Source organism: Hippoglossus stenolepis, chromosome 24 (assembly GCF_022539355.2).
Source record: "Hippoglossus stenolepis isolate QCI-W04-F060 chromosome 24, HSTE1.2, whole genome shotgun sequence".
NCBI lineage: Eukaryota > Metazoa > Chordata > Actinopteri > Pleuronectiformes > Pleuronectidae > Hippoglossus > Hippoglossus stenolepis.
The window spans coordinates 4681542-4696541 of record NC_061506.1 but is presented as its reverse complement, the minus strand read 5'-3'; the positions used below and the strand labels follow the sequence as shown (position 1 = coordinate 4696541).

Below are 15000 nucleotides of genomic sequence, written 5' to 3'. Positions count from 1 at the left end.
GCGGCTTCACGTGCCAACCTCCCCTGTGTGAAACTGTTTGGGTTTGAGTGAACACGTTAAAAACAAAGTTTGCATCAGTGTTTTATCAGACACACAAACTGAGACTTTTTATTTTAATTTGAATCCACGATGTCAGAAGGAACCGTGATAATTAAAGTTCTCTTTCTCAAAATCGAGTTATTTGAGGGAAATTACAGCTAACGTGTAAAAAAGTCCTGTTTCATGTGTGAGTTTAAAGTGTGATGAAAACTAATTGGAGTTAACTCGCATCTAATATTACAACTGCATCAGTGAGTGTCGGCACGGTCCACCGGATTCCTGCTCACACAGCTGGCTATTAGAGCCGAATGGCAGGCTGATACAGGGCCATTAGAGGTGTGTGTGTGTGTGTGTGTGTGTGTGTGTGTGTGTGTGTGTGTGTGTTGTGGGATAGGGACGCAGGTGCTCCATGGGCCGATATTACCCAGGATGCTCTGGGTAGGGGCATGGGGGTTAAGGGGGGAAGGAGGCTCTCTGCGGAGCTCGCAAACACACCTGTGATCGCCTGCTAGCGCGCTCACACACACTCACACACACACGCACACTGTTCCCCCCACAGCCTCCGCGCTGCAGCACGTTAATACACACTCTGATAAACAGGCTAATACTCGCGGCGGCAGCACTTTACGCGCCATTGAACGCAACACAGCAATCAGTGAAGCCAACACGTGGCTCTGTGTGTGTGTGTGTGTTACATTGCATGTATACAACAAGCAGACATTGCACACTGGGCAAAGTTTGTGTGTGTAGCAGAAAGGGCGAAGCTCAGCATTTTATCTATATAAATAGAAAAGACTCACATTTGCATCTTTGTGTGTGTGTGTAATTGTGGTTGTGTCTTTGTGAGGACCAGCTTTATTTATAGACGTTATGTAATGTGGAGGTTTTGGGAAAGTAAGTTAATGTGTGGATTTATTTCATGTAGTTGTCTTGAGCCATTCCAGTTATTTTTGTCTTCAGAAGGATCTGATGTCGGGGACTTAGCTTGGACCGAGCAACAGGTGACACAACTCCCATCGTAGAAAATAAAAGAATGAACCAAATGTTTAACAAATGAAAAACTCAAGAAGAAAACCATGATCTTGGTGCCGGTCAGTCTTCCAACTGTCTGACAGTTATCCTGAGAAACGTCATGGCTCGAGTTTGGTACAGAATATAATCTCCTGGACCAAGCAGTGGCGGATTTAGGATTTTTCTAAACCGGGGGTCACAGAGGGGCCAATTATATGTCCGACATCCATGCATTATTAGCTTTACAGCATTTTAACTTGAAAGGATGTGGTGCTCTTTCTCTTCTTGTTCAAATCTGGGTTTTATTTTCATGTTTTTGTTTAGAACACCCACAGTTAAGATCTCATCGCCTCAGCAGCTTCATATAGTTAGTATTTCATAAATGAGACAAATACAATTTGACAAATGACAGAGAAACAAACAAAATTAAACTAAAACACAGACAATATCAGCGAATGTTTGTTCTGTATTGTGCTGCTAGATATTAGAGGTGTTGTCACATATTATGATCAGCTTCACATGGTAACACTAAACCTCACAACTCTTTTGGCCGTGACACACACACACACACACACACACACACACACACACACACACACACGGGGGAAAACACCCCTCGAACACCCAAAGATGAAACGAGTCAGGAAACAACCACATCACATCTCCTTCAAAAACAAACATTTAATTATGGCGGCTCCGCTGCACTAGTGGCGGTCCAGCGGGTTTTGATGTGCGCCTCTAAATAGCGTTACATTGAACCAGTAAGATTTTTACACCCCCCAAAAAAAGACACTCACAGCAAAGGAAAATGAAAAACAATTAAATTCTAATAGCGCTTTAACTTCTAAACATCTGGAATTTGATCGTTTATTGTGCCGTTCACTTCAAGTAGTAAAGTGCTATATTTGTATGTAATGTAAAAAAAAAAGGGGCAATCAAATAAATTTAAAGTTAAATTAGAGAGAACAGTCTGGTTCTGAGCATGTGGTTGGGTGAAGCTCAACATCATGAGAGAAACTTTTCATTTTGTCTTTAACTTGTGTGTGAATCATGACGGACTCGTATTAATCAGACTTCACTGAGTGTGAGACGGACATTATTAAGGTTTGTGTCTTGTCTCCTTGAGCGGGACGATTTCACTTCTCTCTTAAAAATAAAAAATGGAATAAATGAGTGATAAACACTTGAGTTTTGATGCTACAGCCAAACTCGTTCTTTCCTGACCAGCAGCTTTTTGAATGTCGATGCCTTTAAACAGACAGTCAGCGGCTTGGTGCCTATCACAAGCCCCCCCCCGCCTCCCTGGGTTTTGACCCCAGCGCTGGCAGACTGACTAAAGCAAAAGTGAGAGTAAATGATCTATTTATCCCTTCTGTGGTTACATAAGGCTGCGGTGGCTCAATTCACGCTCTGTAAATAATTGTGTCATTGCACAGCGAGCGCGCTTCACCACCCTGGATTTCACACCATGTCCAACATTTCTAACTTTGGTGACGGTCAAAAGAAACGAAAATCAACCCAGAAACAACTGAAACTGATGAAACTATCACATCATAATTATACTTAAACGTTATCATCTCATTAAGCAGCGAGGTAATGTTTTATAAAATCTATTTTGAATTTAGTAACTTTATCATTTGGAAATGTCATCATTTATATAAGTATAAGCCTATGTATGATTCTTGAAATGTGAGAGGCTCTTTGTTTTTCTCGTCTTTCACAGACTATTAAAAACTTTTACACCACACGTTTCTATAAAGGTTTACTTATAGTCATTGTAACTGGAAAACACACAGACATTTAACATAGATCTAAGAATGTCAGTGTTTTATGTATATTATTAATATAAAAAGAAATACATGTTATAAACAGTAGCTGTGTTGTTGTGGCCTCACCTTTGCCTGAGGAAGTGTATACAGATTTATTTGTCTTATGTGTGGGATTATTTGATCACTTTAATGTGGAATAATTTTACAATACATAAACAATTGCATTTTCCATTGCCTTTTATCCGGAAACATTTTTATTAAATTAATTTTCTTTCTTCCTTACACATTTTCTTGCTCATTGGAGTATTTTATATGAGGAGAATGACAATAAAGCCCACAGCTACTAATTTGCGTTGCTCAAACCATTGAGCGAGGTTTAGAAATGGAATTGAACGAGTCAGTAGAAGCTCTTGAATCAATTCAAACACTAATTGATGCATTGTATCCATGACACTGTGTAGAATACCAATGTCAGGGCCGCAGCAGATTCCTTGACCTCTTTAAACAGTCTCCTATGAGCTCATGTTGTGACCTCGGCACAGTCCTCAGCCGGTGGAGCTGCCGGGGAAGCACAGCTGGGCCCGTGGCTGTGGGCTCCTGACACCAGCTGCAGACTCTTGTGCACAAAGAGCCACCAGGTGTCTGGGATTTCACGCTGCTTCCCTCCTCCACTGGTTTCTCGCCGCAGCCTGTTGAACCATTACTGGGTTGGATTAACACCGGCTGTTCCTCCCGGTGCCACCACGGGCCCACGGCTCAGCACGCTCCGCTGGCCGTTGACTTGTGTCTCCCTCGCACAAGGAACAACAGGCTGCGTCTGGAGTCGAGTTTACTTCCAGCCTCTGTTTTGGAACCTTTTCCCTCCTTCCCTCCATCCTGAAATGTAGGAGAGAAGGAAGGAAGGGAACATGGGAGACCTTCCTAACTTTCTTCCTTCCTTTCTACAATTTGCTTCCCTTGGAATTGCCCTCCAGGGACAAATAAAGTTGTTCCTCTTTACTTCTCTCCTTTTAAATTCCTTCTTTCCTACATCTTTCTTCCTTACTTCCTTCTCTCCTTAAAGTCATTTCTTCCTTCCTTCCCACCTTCTCTCCTATATGTATTTCCATCCTCCCTTCCTTCCTTACCTCAATCTCTCCTAAATGTCCATCTTCCCATCCTTCCTTCCTTCCTTCCTTCCTTCCTTCTCTTCGACAATTTCTCACTTCCTTCTCTACTAAATGTCTGTCCGTTCTTCCTTCCTTCCGTTCTTCCTTCCTTCCTCAATTTAATTATTAGTGTGTAACTTAACAGGGATGTAAACAAAGAAAGAAAGTGTGAGGAGTTTTCTCTCTCTCACACACACACACACACACACACACACACACACACACACACACACACACACAAAAGATCCTTGCACACACGTCAGTACACACTGTGTGTAAGTGTGCTACAGTCAAACAAACATATATAAGCATGTTCATAAACACACACATACACAGTCTTCAGACCAGACGTCCCCGTATTTGCAGCGCAGACAACTGCAAACAATTACGACAGTTAGTGGTTCGGCATTGCCAGCCAGCCACGCTGCCTGTTTATAATGCAATCGAACACAAATGTCATAACAGCCAAGCTTGAGACAAACAAGATGCAGGATGGAGCTGATGCCTCGGAGTCAGGTCTGCACTGAAGTGTAGGAAGGAGAGAGCAGCTCGAGCAGACAGACTCAACAAAGGAGCTGAGGAACTGAGGGAGTCTGCACATTTATTTAATCATGTGCATGTTAAACAAACCCATATTTGCTTGTCTTTCTCTTAAGGCACTTGCTGCATATGGCTGTGTTCCTGTACATCTGTGTAATCAGTGGGGTGTTTATCAAATAAAGCCTCTGCATCCATGTTAACATGTTATAGATTCACTTTATGTCCTTTTCTTCTCTTCCCCTCAAGGCCTCGGCGTTTCTCTTCCATCCACCAGTCGTTCCTCCACTCCTGTCAGTTACCTTACCCAGCAGCACCCTGAACATCTGTCCCATCGTTCATTTCACTGCACCCTCAGTGTGTAAAAGCACCTTCTAGTTACCAGATCATCAGTTTGTTAAACTATAAACTAAAAACTAATAATAAATCCATCATGCCCTTTCCAATCCCTTGTGATCACGGCACAGGAAATGTCCAGAATGTCCAGATTCATCCGGCACGAGCGTTCTCTAAAAGTTGACTTTGTAGAGCAGAAAGCAGAACAAGGCATGACACTGGTTGGGTTTCGGCGGGACTCAGCAGGGGAGCATTAACGGCTGCTGGACTGCGCAGCTCTAACTGGATTAACTGCGGGAAGAGAACGCACAAGTGACTGCAATGAGGTTAGTGGGCATGAAGAGGAGTGTGTGTGTAGATAGAAGTAAAACCCTCGTCGGTGGCTCGGTAACACTCGTCCTGCTCTGACAAGTCCAAGTGTCTGCTGTGAAAAAGGTGCGTGGCTGAGCTGCGACTGCATTTGAGTGAGAAAAGACCAATCTCTCCTCAGACTATTTCTACCGTAGTCTTTCTACCCTCTATCTTCAGCTGATAATCTGTGCAACACGTTCAATATTTCATTAAAAAACCTGCCAAATTATTAAAATCAGGTGTCAATATTTAATGTGCATCTGTGTTTGTGTAGCATGACAATTTAATTTCATGTTGCAGTCCACGGGGTGTTTGTGTGCCTCGGATACAAAGACACTAGTTATGCTGCTACTAATATTAAGTTTTCATTGGATTTGTGGTAGACTGGATTAATCCAGATGGTTTTATTAATAAAGTGAATAACGTGATAATTGACATATAACATCAGCTCCATTCCCCAGTCGCTCGCTGTTCAGTTGAGTTGAAGCCTGACACTTACTTAAATTTCATTATACGTGTATTCTTCTTAAACACAAGTTCAAGGGGTCGTGCTCTTGTAGCCCACCGCTCTGACCTCTATCATTCCAATGATTCCACTTACAAATATACCATTCAAACTGTTTTCGTTAAAAAAAACGATGATGAAGATGCAGAACGTGTGTTCCCTCCTTACAGGGGATCGACGACAGTCCAACTACATCTGTCTCCCTCTGTCTGTCCTCTTCGATCGCTCCAGTCGTCTGTCTTCCTGGCAGGCAGCAGTCTATCCTACACCAGGACTGAAGCCTCCTCGGCAGACAGCGGCCCTAATTTCATTAATTATAAACCAATATGCTGCTGGCAGCCCCTCTGGAGAGGACTTTACCCAGCGCTGGCATCTGCTCAGCCCAAACACAGCGAGGGATGAAGGGATGGAGGGAGGAGAAAACAAGGACATCTCTGACTCCCGCCATGGGTGAAGCCTGGTGCTGTGCAGGGGGACGGATGGGGAGTGGAGGATTTTAAAAGTTCATGTTTCCAACATGTAAGCTTAAAGCTGCGTGTTTAACATCATGAGAGACTTTTCAGACATTTGTGAGGGTTTGGGTCAAGGTTGTTTTTTAGATTTCCATTGTCTTCTAGAAAACTAGACGATTCTTGTCCATAATCGATGGCAATGATCGGCTTGGCTGATAAATCCAGACGCAAATTATAGTTAGTAGTGATAAGTGTTCATGAAATTTCCTCTAAAGTCACCATCAGTCCAACAAAGGAAGTAGAAAGAGGTGAAGAGTGAAGGAGACAAAGAAGCTGAAGCTGTTAATTCATCCACACACATGCATTTAAAGTGCAAAAGCATGTCACCAAAGTGAAGCTGTTTACTTCCTCGTCATTCATAAATTATACACACAAACACACATTCTCACACACACGGTTTGCACAAGATCGCAGAAATGTTTTTGACATCAATGACAAATATAAAAAACAAAGGTTTAATAATCATTCAAAATCATTCAAAATGTTACTTTAATTTAACACAATTCAGCAATAGTGGAATTTTAATTTAAAAGATCTAACAAGTAAAAAATAGAAATAATGTGCTTTAAAGGCCAAATAAAAAAACTTCTGTAAAGGGAAAAACACAGCGATGAAAAAATTACAGACACACACACACACACACACACACACACACACACACTCCTATTCATGCCCACTAACCTTATTCTAGTCACGTAGGCTGCCTGTAATTTCAGCTATTTGTCATTTGTTTACTCACATCTGTTTACTGTATTCTGACTTGTAATTATTTTTAACCTGTTCTATTTACAGCTCGGCTTGATGGTGTAACTGGCCGGGCCCCGAATCCGAGCATGATGGGAAAAGGTGAGCCACTTCCTGTATCGCAGAGCGGCTTTAATGTGATTTTCAGCTCTAATTGGAGTTAAGTCACTTTGTGTTGTAATGATGTTTGGCTCACGGAGCAGCAGACGCCGTCCATCAGCCAAATGAAATATTAATCTGACCTACCGCTGGATTACATGTGTGTGTGTGTGTGTGTGTGTGTGTGTGTGTGTGTGTGTGTGTGTGTGTGTGTGTGTGTGTGTGTGTGTGTGTGTGTGTGTGTCAGAGACCTCCGTAGCGCACTGTGTGTCCATTGCTGCCACAAACACACACACAGAAAGAGCAGCAGACAAACACACACACATATCTTTGACCTACATTCACTACACACAAACAACAGGGTGTCAGGAGGGGCAGGGCAACAAATGTGCATGTGTGTGTGTGTGTGTGTGTGTGTGTTGCGGTGGAAACTCTGCAGGTGCACTGGGCTGTGAATCTAATGCAAAATTAGTGTTATCTTCCTGCCGAATAATTCATGACGCCGCTTTCAAAAACGATAGCAGAACGACTCGCCTCGTCGTCCCCTCGGTCTTTGTCACTCTCCCCGGTGGATCATGTTTTATTCAAAATGTCACATGGAGCAGAAACTAGTAAATAAGTACAGCTACAATTGGCAATCCGCTGGTTCGATTCCCAAATGACTTTTAGACCTAATTTGAGTGAGAGACGGTATATAAAGGGAAGTGAGGTCATCGTGACTTTGAGTATACGTAACCTTTGTGAGAAGTTCTTTATGTATGTTCGTATCACACTATGTATTTTATTATCACTGTCTTCAGTCTTACTCTATATATACTCTATATTATACATTATACATCTATATAAATCTTAACTTCAATTTGACCTCATCTTGCTGCTGTGATGTCGAGGTTTATTCGAGGATGTGTCAGTACTTTGTGACATTTTAAACTTTTATCCGATCAACTTAATGCCTCACATACCCCCGAATGCAGTACATTCCTTCGCCTGTTGGGGGCTGCGGACACACATGCAGGCGTGTATTATAACAGACTGGATAAAAAAATGGCCGATCCTCTTCCTCCTACTGTCCAGAAAATGAAGCCAAAATATCCAGGATACTTAGACGCCATCTTGCACATTTGGAGCCAGAGTCTGCACAGTAGCGATAAACATGCTCGACCAATCGTGAGTCTGTCTTAGCTGTCAATCAGTTTAGTAAGAACTACCTATGTATACTTTTTTAGTTTGGTCCCATCTGCTAACATTGAAGGGGCGGGACTTCTGACCTATACGGTAAAAAGAGGTCAGTGAACACTTTAGTGTAGCAGTTCTTTCCTCTGCCACACGGGGCGATGGTCATTTTCGTCTGCTTGTCAATAAGGGAGCGACATTAGTTTTATAGAACATTCTGGTCTCGACCAGGAACAACCAGGAACCACACCCCTGGAAATAACCATCACAAGTCACGCTCTGAGATTACGTAATCCAGGCATCACAGTTTTATACTATATTCAATAAAGGAGGTGAAATCCAACAGCGAGGACGAGCTGGCCTTGCTGTTAGTTCACTGGCCCGAGCCCAGCTGAGTGTGTTTGCTTTATTATAGGTCAGCGTGTACACACCCACTAACTATAGCCAGGGCCCCAGCGTATAAAACCCTAAATAATATGTCTACATTTAGAGAAATCAACGGGTGTCGCTGTGGAATGCAACAATATTGTGGTGAAGCATTTGCACAAAAGAACAAACAACCGCTGGAGAAGGAGCCAGAGAAGGGACAATATACTGAAGTTACGCTGATACGGGACAATGGGACTCAACGGGTTTGATTTTATGGGAATAACAAATAATAATCTAGTTATCTATGAGAATACCAATTTATTTAAGTGTGGGATATTTGTTTAAAGACGTTTTTACAGTTGTTGTCACCCATAATGCGACAGAGGGTCAGTTTGATCTCTGGGGCGATGTCGTCTTCACAGAGTCTCGCCACTCGGCAGCCATCTTTGGAAAATGCCAGGCAGCTATTTGGGGCTAAAAAAACAGGCTCCTATCTAAACTAGTGGGGACTGAGCCACAAATGAACTTTCAGTGGTCACCAGGACATAAAAGCTACACGTATAGAATCACCAGACGTATAAAATCTGCTTTAAATGGGCCTCGGAATAAGAAATTAAATGTTATGCATGCACAAGGTTTTGTGGCAAAACTTCTTTTCCGTCTCTTGAACTAATGCTGTGCTTATTGATACAGTAACAAAGTTCTAATAACATTCTGATGCGTACTATCTTTTCCTGCTGCTTATATATTATATAGAGTTGGATACGTCCCCGATTTTTCTGTCCAGGATTCGTTCGGTGGTTTATTTCTCTCTGGCGCAGGATCTCCGGAGAACTGGGTCCGGACTCTCTCTGCAGTTTTCCTTCCACACACGCACAACCCAGCGGGAGGTTCTCTGCTCAGACGCGTTCACAACAGCAACAACTTCTCTGCAGGATTCAGGTGAGGTTGTTTTTTTTTCCATTTTTGCATCTGTCTAGAAGTATTTAGCTCAATAGCTTCCATCCTTTCTTTTTGACATTCTGACACGGTAATAAAAGCACGGGGCGAATAATGAGATTATTGACATCTTAAAATCATTTAACAGCTTCGACTTCAGGGTCCTGCTATTGTGTGTGCTGATGAAGATTGATCAAGTAATGAGCAACAGTCAAAACGTCTGTTGTGGAAGAAATGAAGGCCTAATTATTTCTTTGATGATTTTTTTTTACTTTGACTTCCTACATTTTTCACACAATCATCTGTAGTTTCTACTGCTGGAAAATTTCAAAACAGGCTTGGTACTTTTGTTTTAAAACAGAAAAAGAAAGGGAAGAATCGACTAACCTCACAGACAGCGTCCACAAAGAAGAAGAAGAATACTTTATTCCACTTCACATTTACTCCTGGACAGATATTTTCTTGCTTTAACCCTGTTTGTATAGTTTTTTTATTTGATTTGAAGTAGGAGTGGTTTAATTTAAATCGTCATTGAACTATATTAATGCGACATGAGCTTTGCACGGATACAGTCGGTAGAAATGACCCTCAGAGGAGTACTTTCTACTTTTATACTTGAAGTACATTTAAGAGCCTATACCTTTATACTTGGGTAAAGAGGTTGAATCAATGCATATACTTTTACTTAAGTATCTGTACTTGTACTTGACTCAAGCATGTGAGGACTTTTTACCACCTTTGACGACTGCATATACTCACATTCACACTCCACATGTCTCAGTGGATCATCATCTCGGGTGAAGTCCTGTGATTGTAACATAAACAGAGAGAGGGAGGTCTGTAGTCACCTGAGTGTTCCCAGACATGAAGTGTTTATGACCGCGTCTTTCTCTTTCTCTCCCTCCCTCGCATGCAAAAACCCCAGAAAGTCCACCGGCCTCGCTGCTGCTTCGCCGTGCTACACAGCGATTTCATCTGGGTTCACACGAGCTATTTTGTCGAACCATCACATCTTACTCCGCCACCGCCTCCCCCCCACCAGCTAAACCCACTGCCATTTAGAATAACAGATGAATAAAAAGACGAGGGGGGTGGGGGGGGAGTGAACAGTAGACTGAAACCACAGTGGAACTCAGTAATGGTCAGCCAGGCCCACCACGCCTCAGCAAATGTTTGTCCAAACCTGTTATTTCTGGCATTGTACTGTCTCAAAGAGATCATTTTATTCTCCGAGAGGAATGCAGCAGCTATAAATAGTCTGGAGATGAAGGAGGGGAAATCAGAGATTTGTAGAGTAATTACAGAGCCGGAGCTGAACCCTTCTGTTATGGCTCATTTTTCATCAACCTCTGTCTCCACGACTGTCTGACTTACTGACCGACTGAGGTGAAACGGACTTTTTCTCAGCGGTACGAGCACGTCTGACCTGATATTTGACCTCACACGGCAAGTCCCGAGACTTAAAATGGAAGTTGGCATTTTGTTCATCGTCAAACGCAGGAGAAGACGATGCAGATTATTGTGTCTGTGAAGTGGGATTGATACAAAACACGTTGATTTGAGGCCTCTATTTATATATAAAGATGGATGACATGAAGCCAAATCATCTCGATCGCCCCCTGGTGGCAGGCTGCAATAAAGGTCATATTCCCTCCTCCTCCGTGTTAACAGTTTGGACATGGACCTTGGTTTTAATTGGTTATTTGATGCTTATTTCTGGTCCTGCTTTGATATTAGATGAAGGAGATTTTCAGTGTGGAACTACAGATGATCTCAAGAGTGATAGAACCTTAGAAACAGATTCATTTTTCACTAATCACACACAGTCTCTCAATGCATCTGCCACAAGTCACGCGTCACTTGCACTTGACCCATGAATGATGTAATGGATTACTTTGGTTTTCCTCAGTTGTGTCAAACCCTCCTGACGTGAACCAGTGCTGGTTTCTGGAGACGCTGAGGCTGATTGAGATTTAACTAATTCTGCTCTGGTCCTTTTCCTCCTCCAGAAACAAAGCTCACGTCAGAGCCACGTTACTCACGTCCCGACGTTTAAGGGGAAAAGGTCAGAGGACGACATGAGGGACTGGAAAGAAAGATAATGTGCCAATAATCTGAAGAAGAAGAAGTAAGAGGAAGGAAATGGAGAAGTAAGGAGAGGAAGAGGGAGGAGAAGAGGAAGCAAAGAAAGAAGAGATAGTAGAATGAATAATAGAGGAGGAAGAAGAAGGGGGAAGAAGAAAGGAGGAGGAAGAAGGAGAAGTGGAAATAAACAGAAGAGGAGGAGAAAAGAAAGAGAAGACAACAAGAATATGAAAAAGAGCAGGAAGTCAATATGGAAACTAACACAAAGAGCAGAACTAGAACAGCTAAAAAATCGAATCTCCTATTTTGGTCTCAGTGAAAACTCGGTGGAGTTGTGCTGACAGCACTGTGTGTGTCAAATGATCTTTGTGGAGAATAAAAGGACTTTTAGTTGGTAAATTGCTGTAATTATCAAACATGCCCTTCTCATTGTGCACAGTCAGAACTTGTTGGCAAATTCACCCCGGCAATTAAGAAAAGCTGGAAATGAATGACAAGTAATGGTGTGGCCTGCATTACTCAGATGAGCGCAAACAATGTGGAGGAAGGAGGCTGGAGTGACGGGAAACGTGCACGACACAGAGGAGCTGCAGATTGGAAATGTCACAAGAGAAGCAGATCTGAAAAAGATGTTTGCAAATGTCTCCACAATGAATCTGCTGCTTCTCTGTCTCTCGGTGGCACGTTGTCGCCTTTGGCTTTCCTGTGGTCTGAGGGAGGAGGAGGAAGAGGAGGAAGAGGTCAATGACAGTGTTTCACAGCTCTTCATCGCCAGTCATGGAGAAATTATACCTTTTGTGAGGAGTGGATGCAACATCTGAGGAGGCCGGTTGAGAAAAGTAGCTCCCTGAAAAGTTTTTTTAAAAGTTAAAGGATAATAATAATAATAAAGTCAACCCCTACATAACAGATTCTCCAAGCAGAGGAGTTTGTTTAGAACAATATGTCTGATACGCAACATGTTTGGTTCTGGTTTTAGTTTTAATTTAAGTTTACTCACCTAAGATTGGTATTTTCTGATATAATATGGATGACGTATCTATCTATCTATCTATCTATCTATCTATCTATCTATTCACCATTGCTGTGATTTACATGCAGCATGAGATTACTTATTTACTTGCAGGGAAATGGCGCCGCCTTGTGGGGAATATGTGGTACTTCTAACCAAAAATCTTGAACGTATTATAATAATATATGAATATATTAAAAGAATATGATGCTTGGTGACAAAGTGTTGGGAAGTTGTTGTTCAGAACTTTATGTAATGTCTTGAACAACAACTTTGAATTGATGATTTTAATGTCTAATGCTATTTACACAATTCTTCATAGTCAAGCTCTGGCACTTTGTTGATATTAAGTGATGTTTGCTTTGCTGCTTATTTATCAGATCAAGTTCACGGCTGCAGCTCCTCCTCCCCTGACGTGTCACCTCCAGGAAACTCTGCTGACGTCCCCACCACACGTCCCACCTCTGATGATACAAAGTGCAGGTTTGTACTGAGTGTGTGTGTCATGTTTGTGCATCTTTACTGAACAGAGACACTAGACGGCAGCAGAGCACATGAATACACTGAGGTCAGATTGACAGTTTTTAACTCTCTCCAGTAGACGGGCTCTGATCTGCCCTGAAGTAGCAGCACTGCTCGGGGGCTGAATGGGTTTTTAACCTCTCGTCTTGTAAATGCAACAATGGCTGAAGCTGTTGGCCTCCTGGCAAGAAACCATGCTAACCACAGAGAAAACTTATATCACCTTTAAACACATGCAAACAAGACTCCACAGTTTCTGAGGCTAAAAGCTGAAATGTTAAAACGTTACCATGGTTACATGCTCACAAGATTTAAGGTAAAGCACCATTTTTGCATTTAATTGCTAATTTAGTGCCAAAAAGCATTTATCACTAGCTGCAGTGTCCAGATGAGGAGATTTCATTCATTCAGAAAATCAGAGAACCACCTCATGTTTTACAATTCCTCCTGAGACAAACCCAAACACATACAACACATTATTATATATAATATATATATAGATGTATAGATATATATCAGCCTGAGATATAAATACATTTCTTTGCTTTAAACCTCGTGGACACCAAACACTCCCACATGAGGAAATAACCTTTGTTTGGTTGTTTTTCCCGCACAGTACTAATTAGCAGCAGTTGTTTGCGTACAGTTATATATACTCATTGTGTATCTGTGTGTACATTCTGCCGGAGGTATGTTCTGGCCCTGGTGTTCACAATCTTTCTGAATGAAAAGCCTGTTGTTTTGCTGATACTGAGAGCAGTGACCTGGGGTTGCTAGCACGCCGCCGTGTTTTGATCAATAGTGATGAACCTGTGAAAAGCGGACAATAAGTCAGCATCACACTGTTGTGCGTCACTATACATTATGTGTTATGAAACCTATGACAATACTTTATGCTGTGCCATCACACAGCAACTTTATATAAAAGGACAGTGGCGAGGACATGAACTACTGAGCGGCAGTCGGGCCCCCAACAAATATAGCAATGGGAAAGGTAAGATTATAACGTGTTGCTACTAAAAGTTACAATAAGACTCCACACGCGAGTCGACTAACTTTGACAAACGTTTACAGATCATATTCTACGAGGACAGGAATTTCCAGGGTCGGCACCATGAGAGCATGGGCGACTGTGCTGACCTGCACCCGTACTTCAACCGCTGCAACTCCATCCGGGTGGAGAGCGGCTGCTTCATGGTGTACGAGAGGCCCCAGTACCTGGGCCACCAGTACTTCCTCCGCCGGGGGGAGTACTCGGACAACCAGCGCATGGTCGGCATCAACGACTGCATCCGCTCCTGCCGCATGATCCCCATGGTGAGAGGATGATGGAGGAAATGATTGACAGTTTAAAGGAAACTCTAGGTTGAGGAAGAATCTTGGGTTTTAGCCTTTTAGGAACATTCCTAAACTCTGACTCGTGCGTTTCGTTCCTCCTGCAGCATCGTGGCTCCTACAAGATCCGACTATACGAGCGTCCAGACATGTCCGGCCAGATACAGGAGGTGAACGACGACTGCCCCAACATCCAGGAACGCCTGCGCATGTCCGACATCAACTCGTGCAACGTGGTCGACGGCCAATGGCTGCTGTACGACCAGCCCAACTACCGCGGCAGGCCCTACTACCTGAGGCCCGGCGAGTACCGCAGATACAGCGACTGGGGTGGCGCCAGCCCGAGGATCGGCTCGCTCAGGCGAATCACCGACTTCAACTAGGAGTCTCGTGAACCTTCTTTCTCTGTCTGTTCTCAATAATAAATATGCCCAGCTACAACTCTGCATCTGAAAGTCGAATCACTCCCGTGTGTGTTTGTGTTTTATTCCTGTTTCCACCTCGAATGATCCAC

The 15000-nt window shown here is 42.8% G+C and overlaps 1 protein-coding gene across 1 annotated transcript; it reads left to right on the top strand.

Moving 5' to 3' along the window:
• Positions 1-4977: 4977 nt before the first annotated feature.
• Positions 4978-14911, top strand: LOC118103465 (gamma-crystallin M2). The gene is made up of 7 exons (XM_047339010.1): positions 4978-5166; positions 5867-6215; positions 7001-7054; positions 9415-9535; positions 13010-13112; positions 14226-14468; positions 14594-14911. Exons 6-7 carry the CDS (start codon positions 14274-14276, stop codon positions 14867-14869), a joined length of 471 nt encoding a protein of 156 aa, XP_047194966.1. The 5' UTR covers positions 4978-5166; positions 5867-6215; positions 7001-7054; positions 9415-9535; positions 13010-13112; positions 14226-14273; the 3' UTR covers positions 14870-14911.
• The last annotated feature ends 89 nt before the right edge of the window (positions 14912-15000 follow it).

Excerpts from the sequence above, each read along its gene's own strand:
- LOC118103465 (XM_047339010.1), top strand. The coding sequence starts at position 14,274 with ATGGGCGACTGTGCTGACCTGCACCCGTACTTCAACCGCTGCAACTCC. Across the intron at positions 14,469-14,593 it reads CCTGCCGCATGATCCCCATG|CATCGTGGCTCCTACAAGAT; the intron begins GTGAGAGGATGA and ends TTCCTCCTGCAG.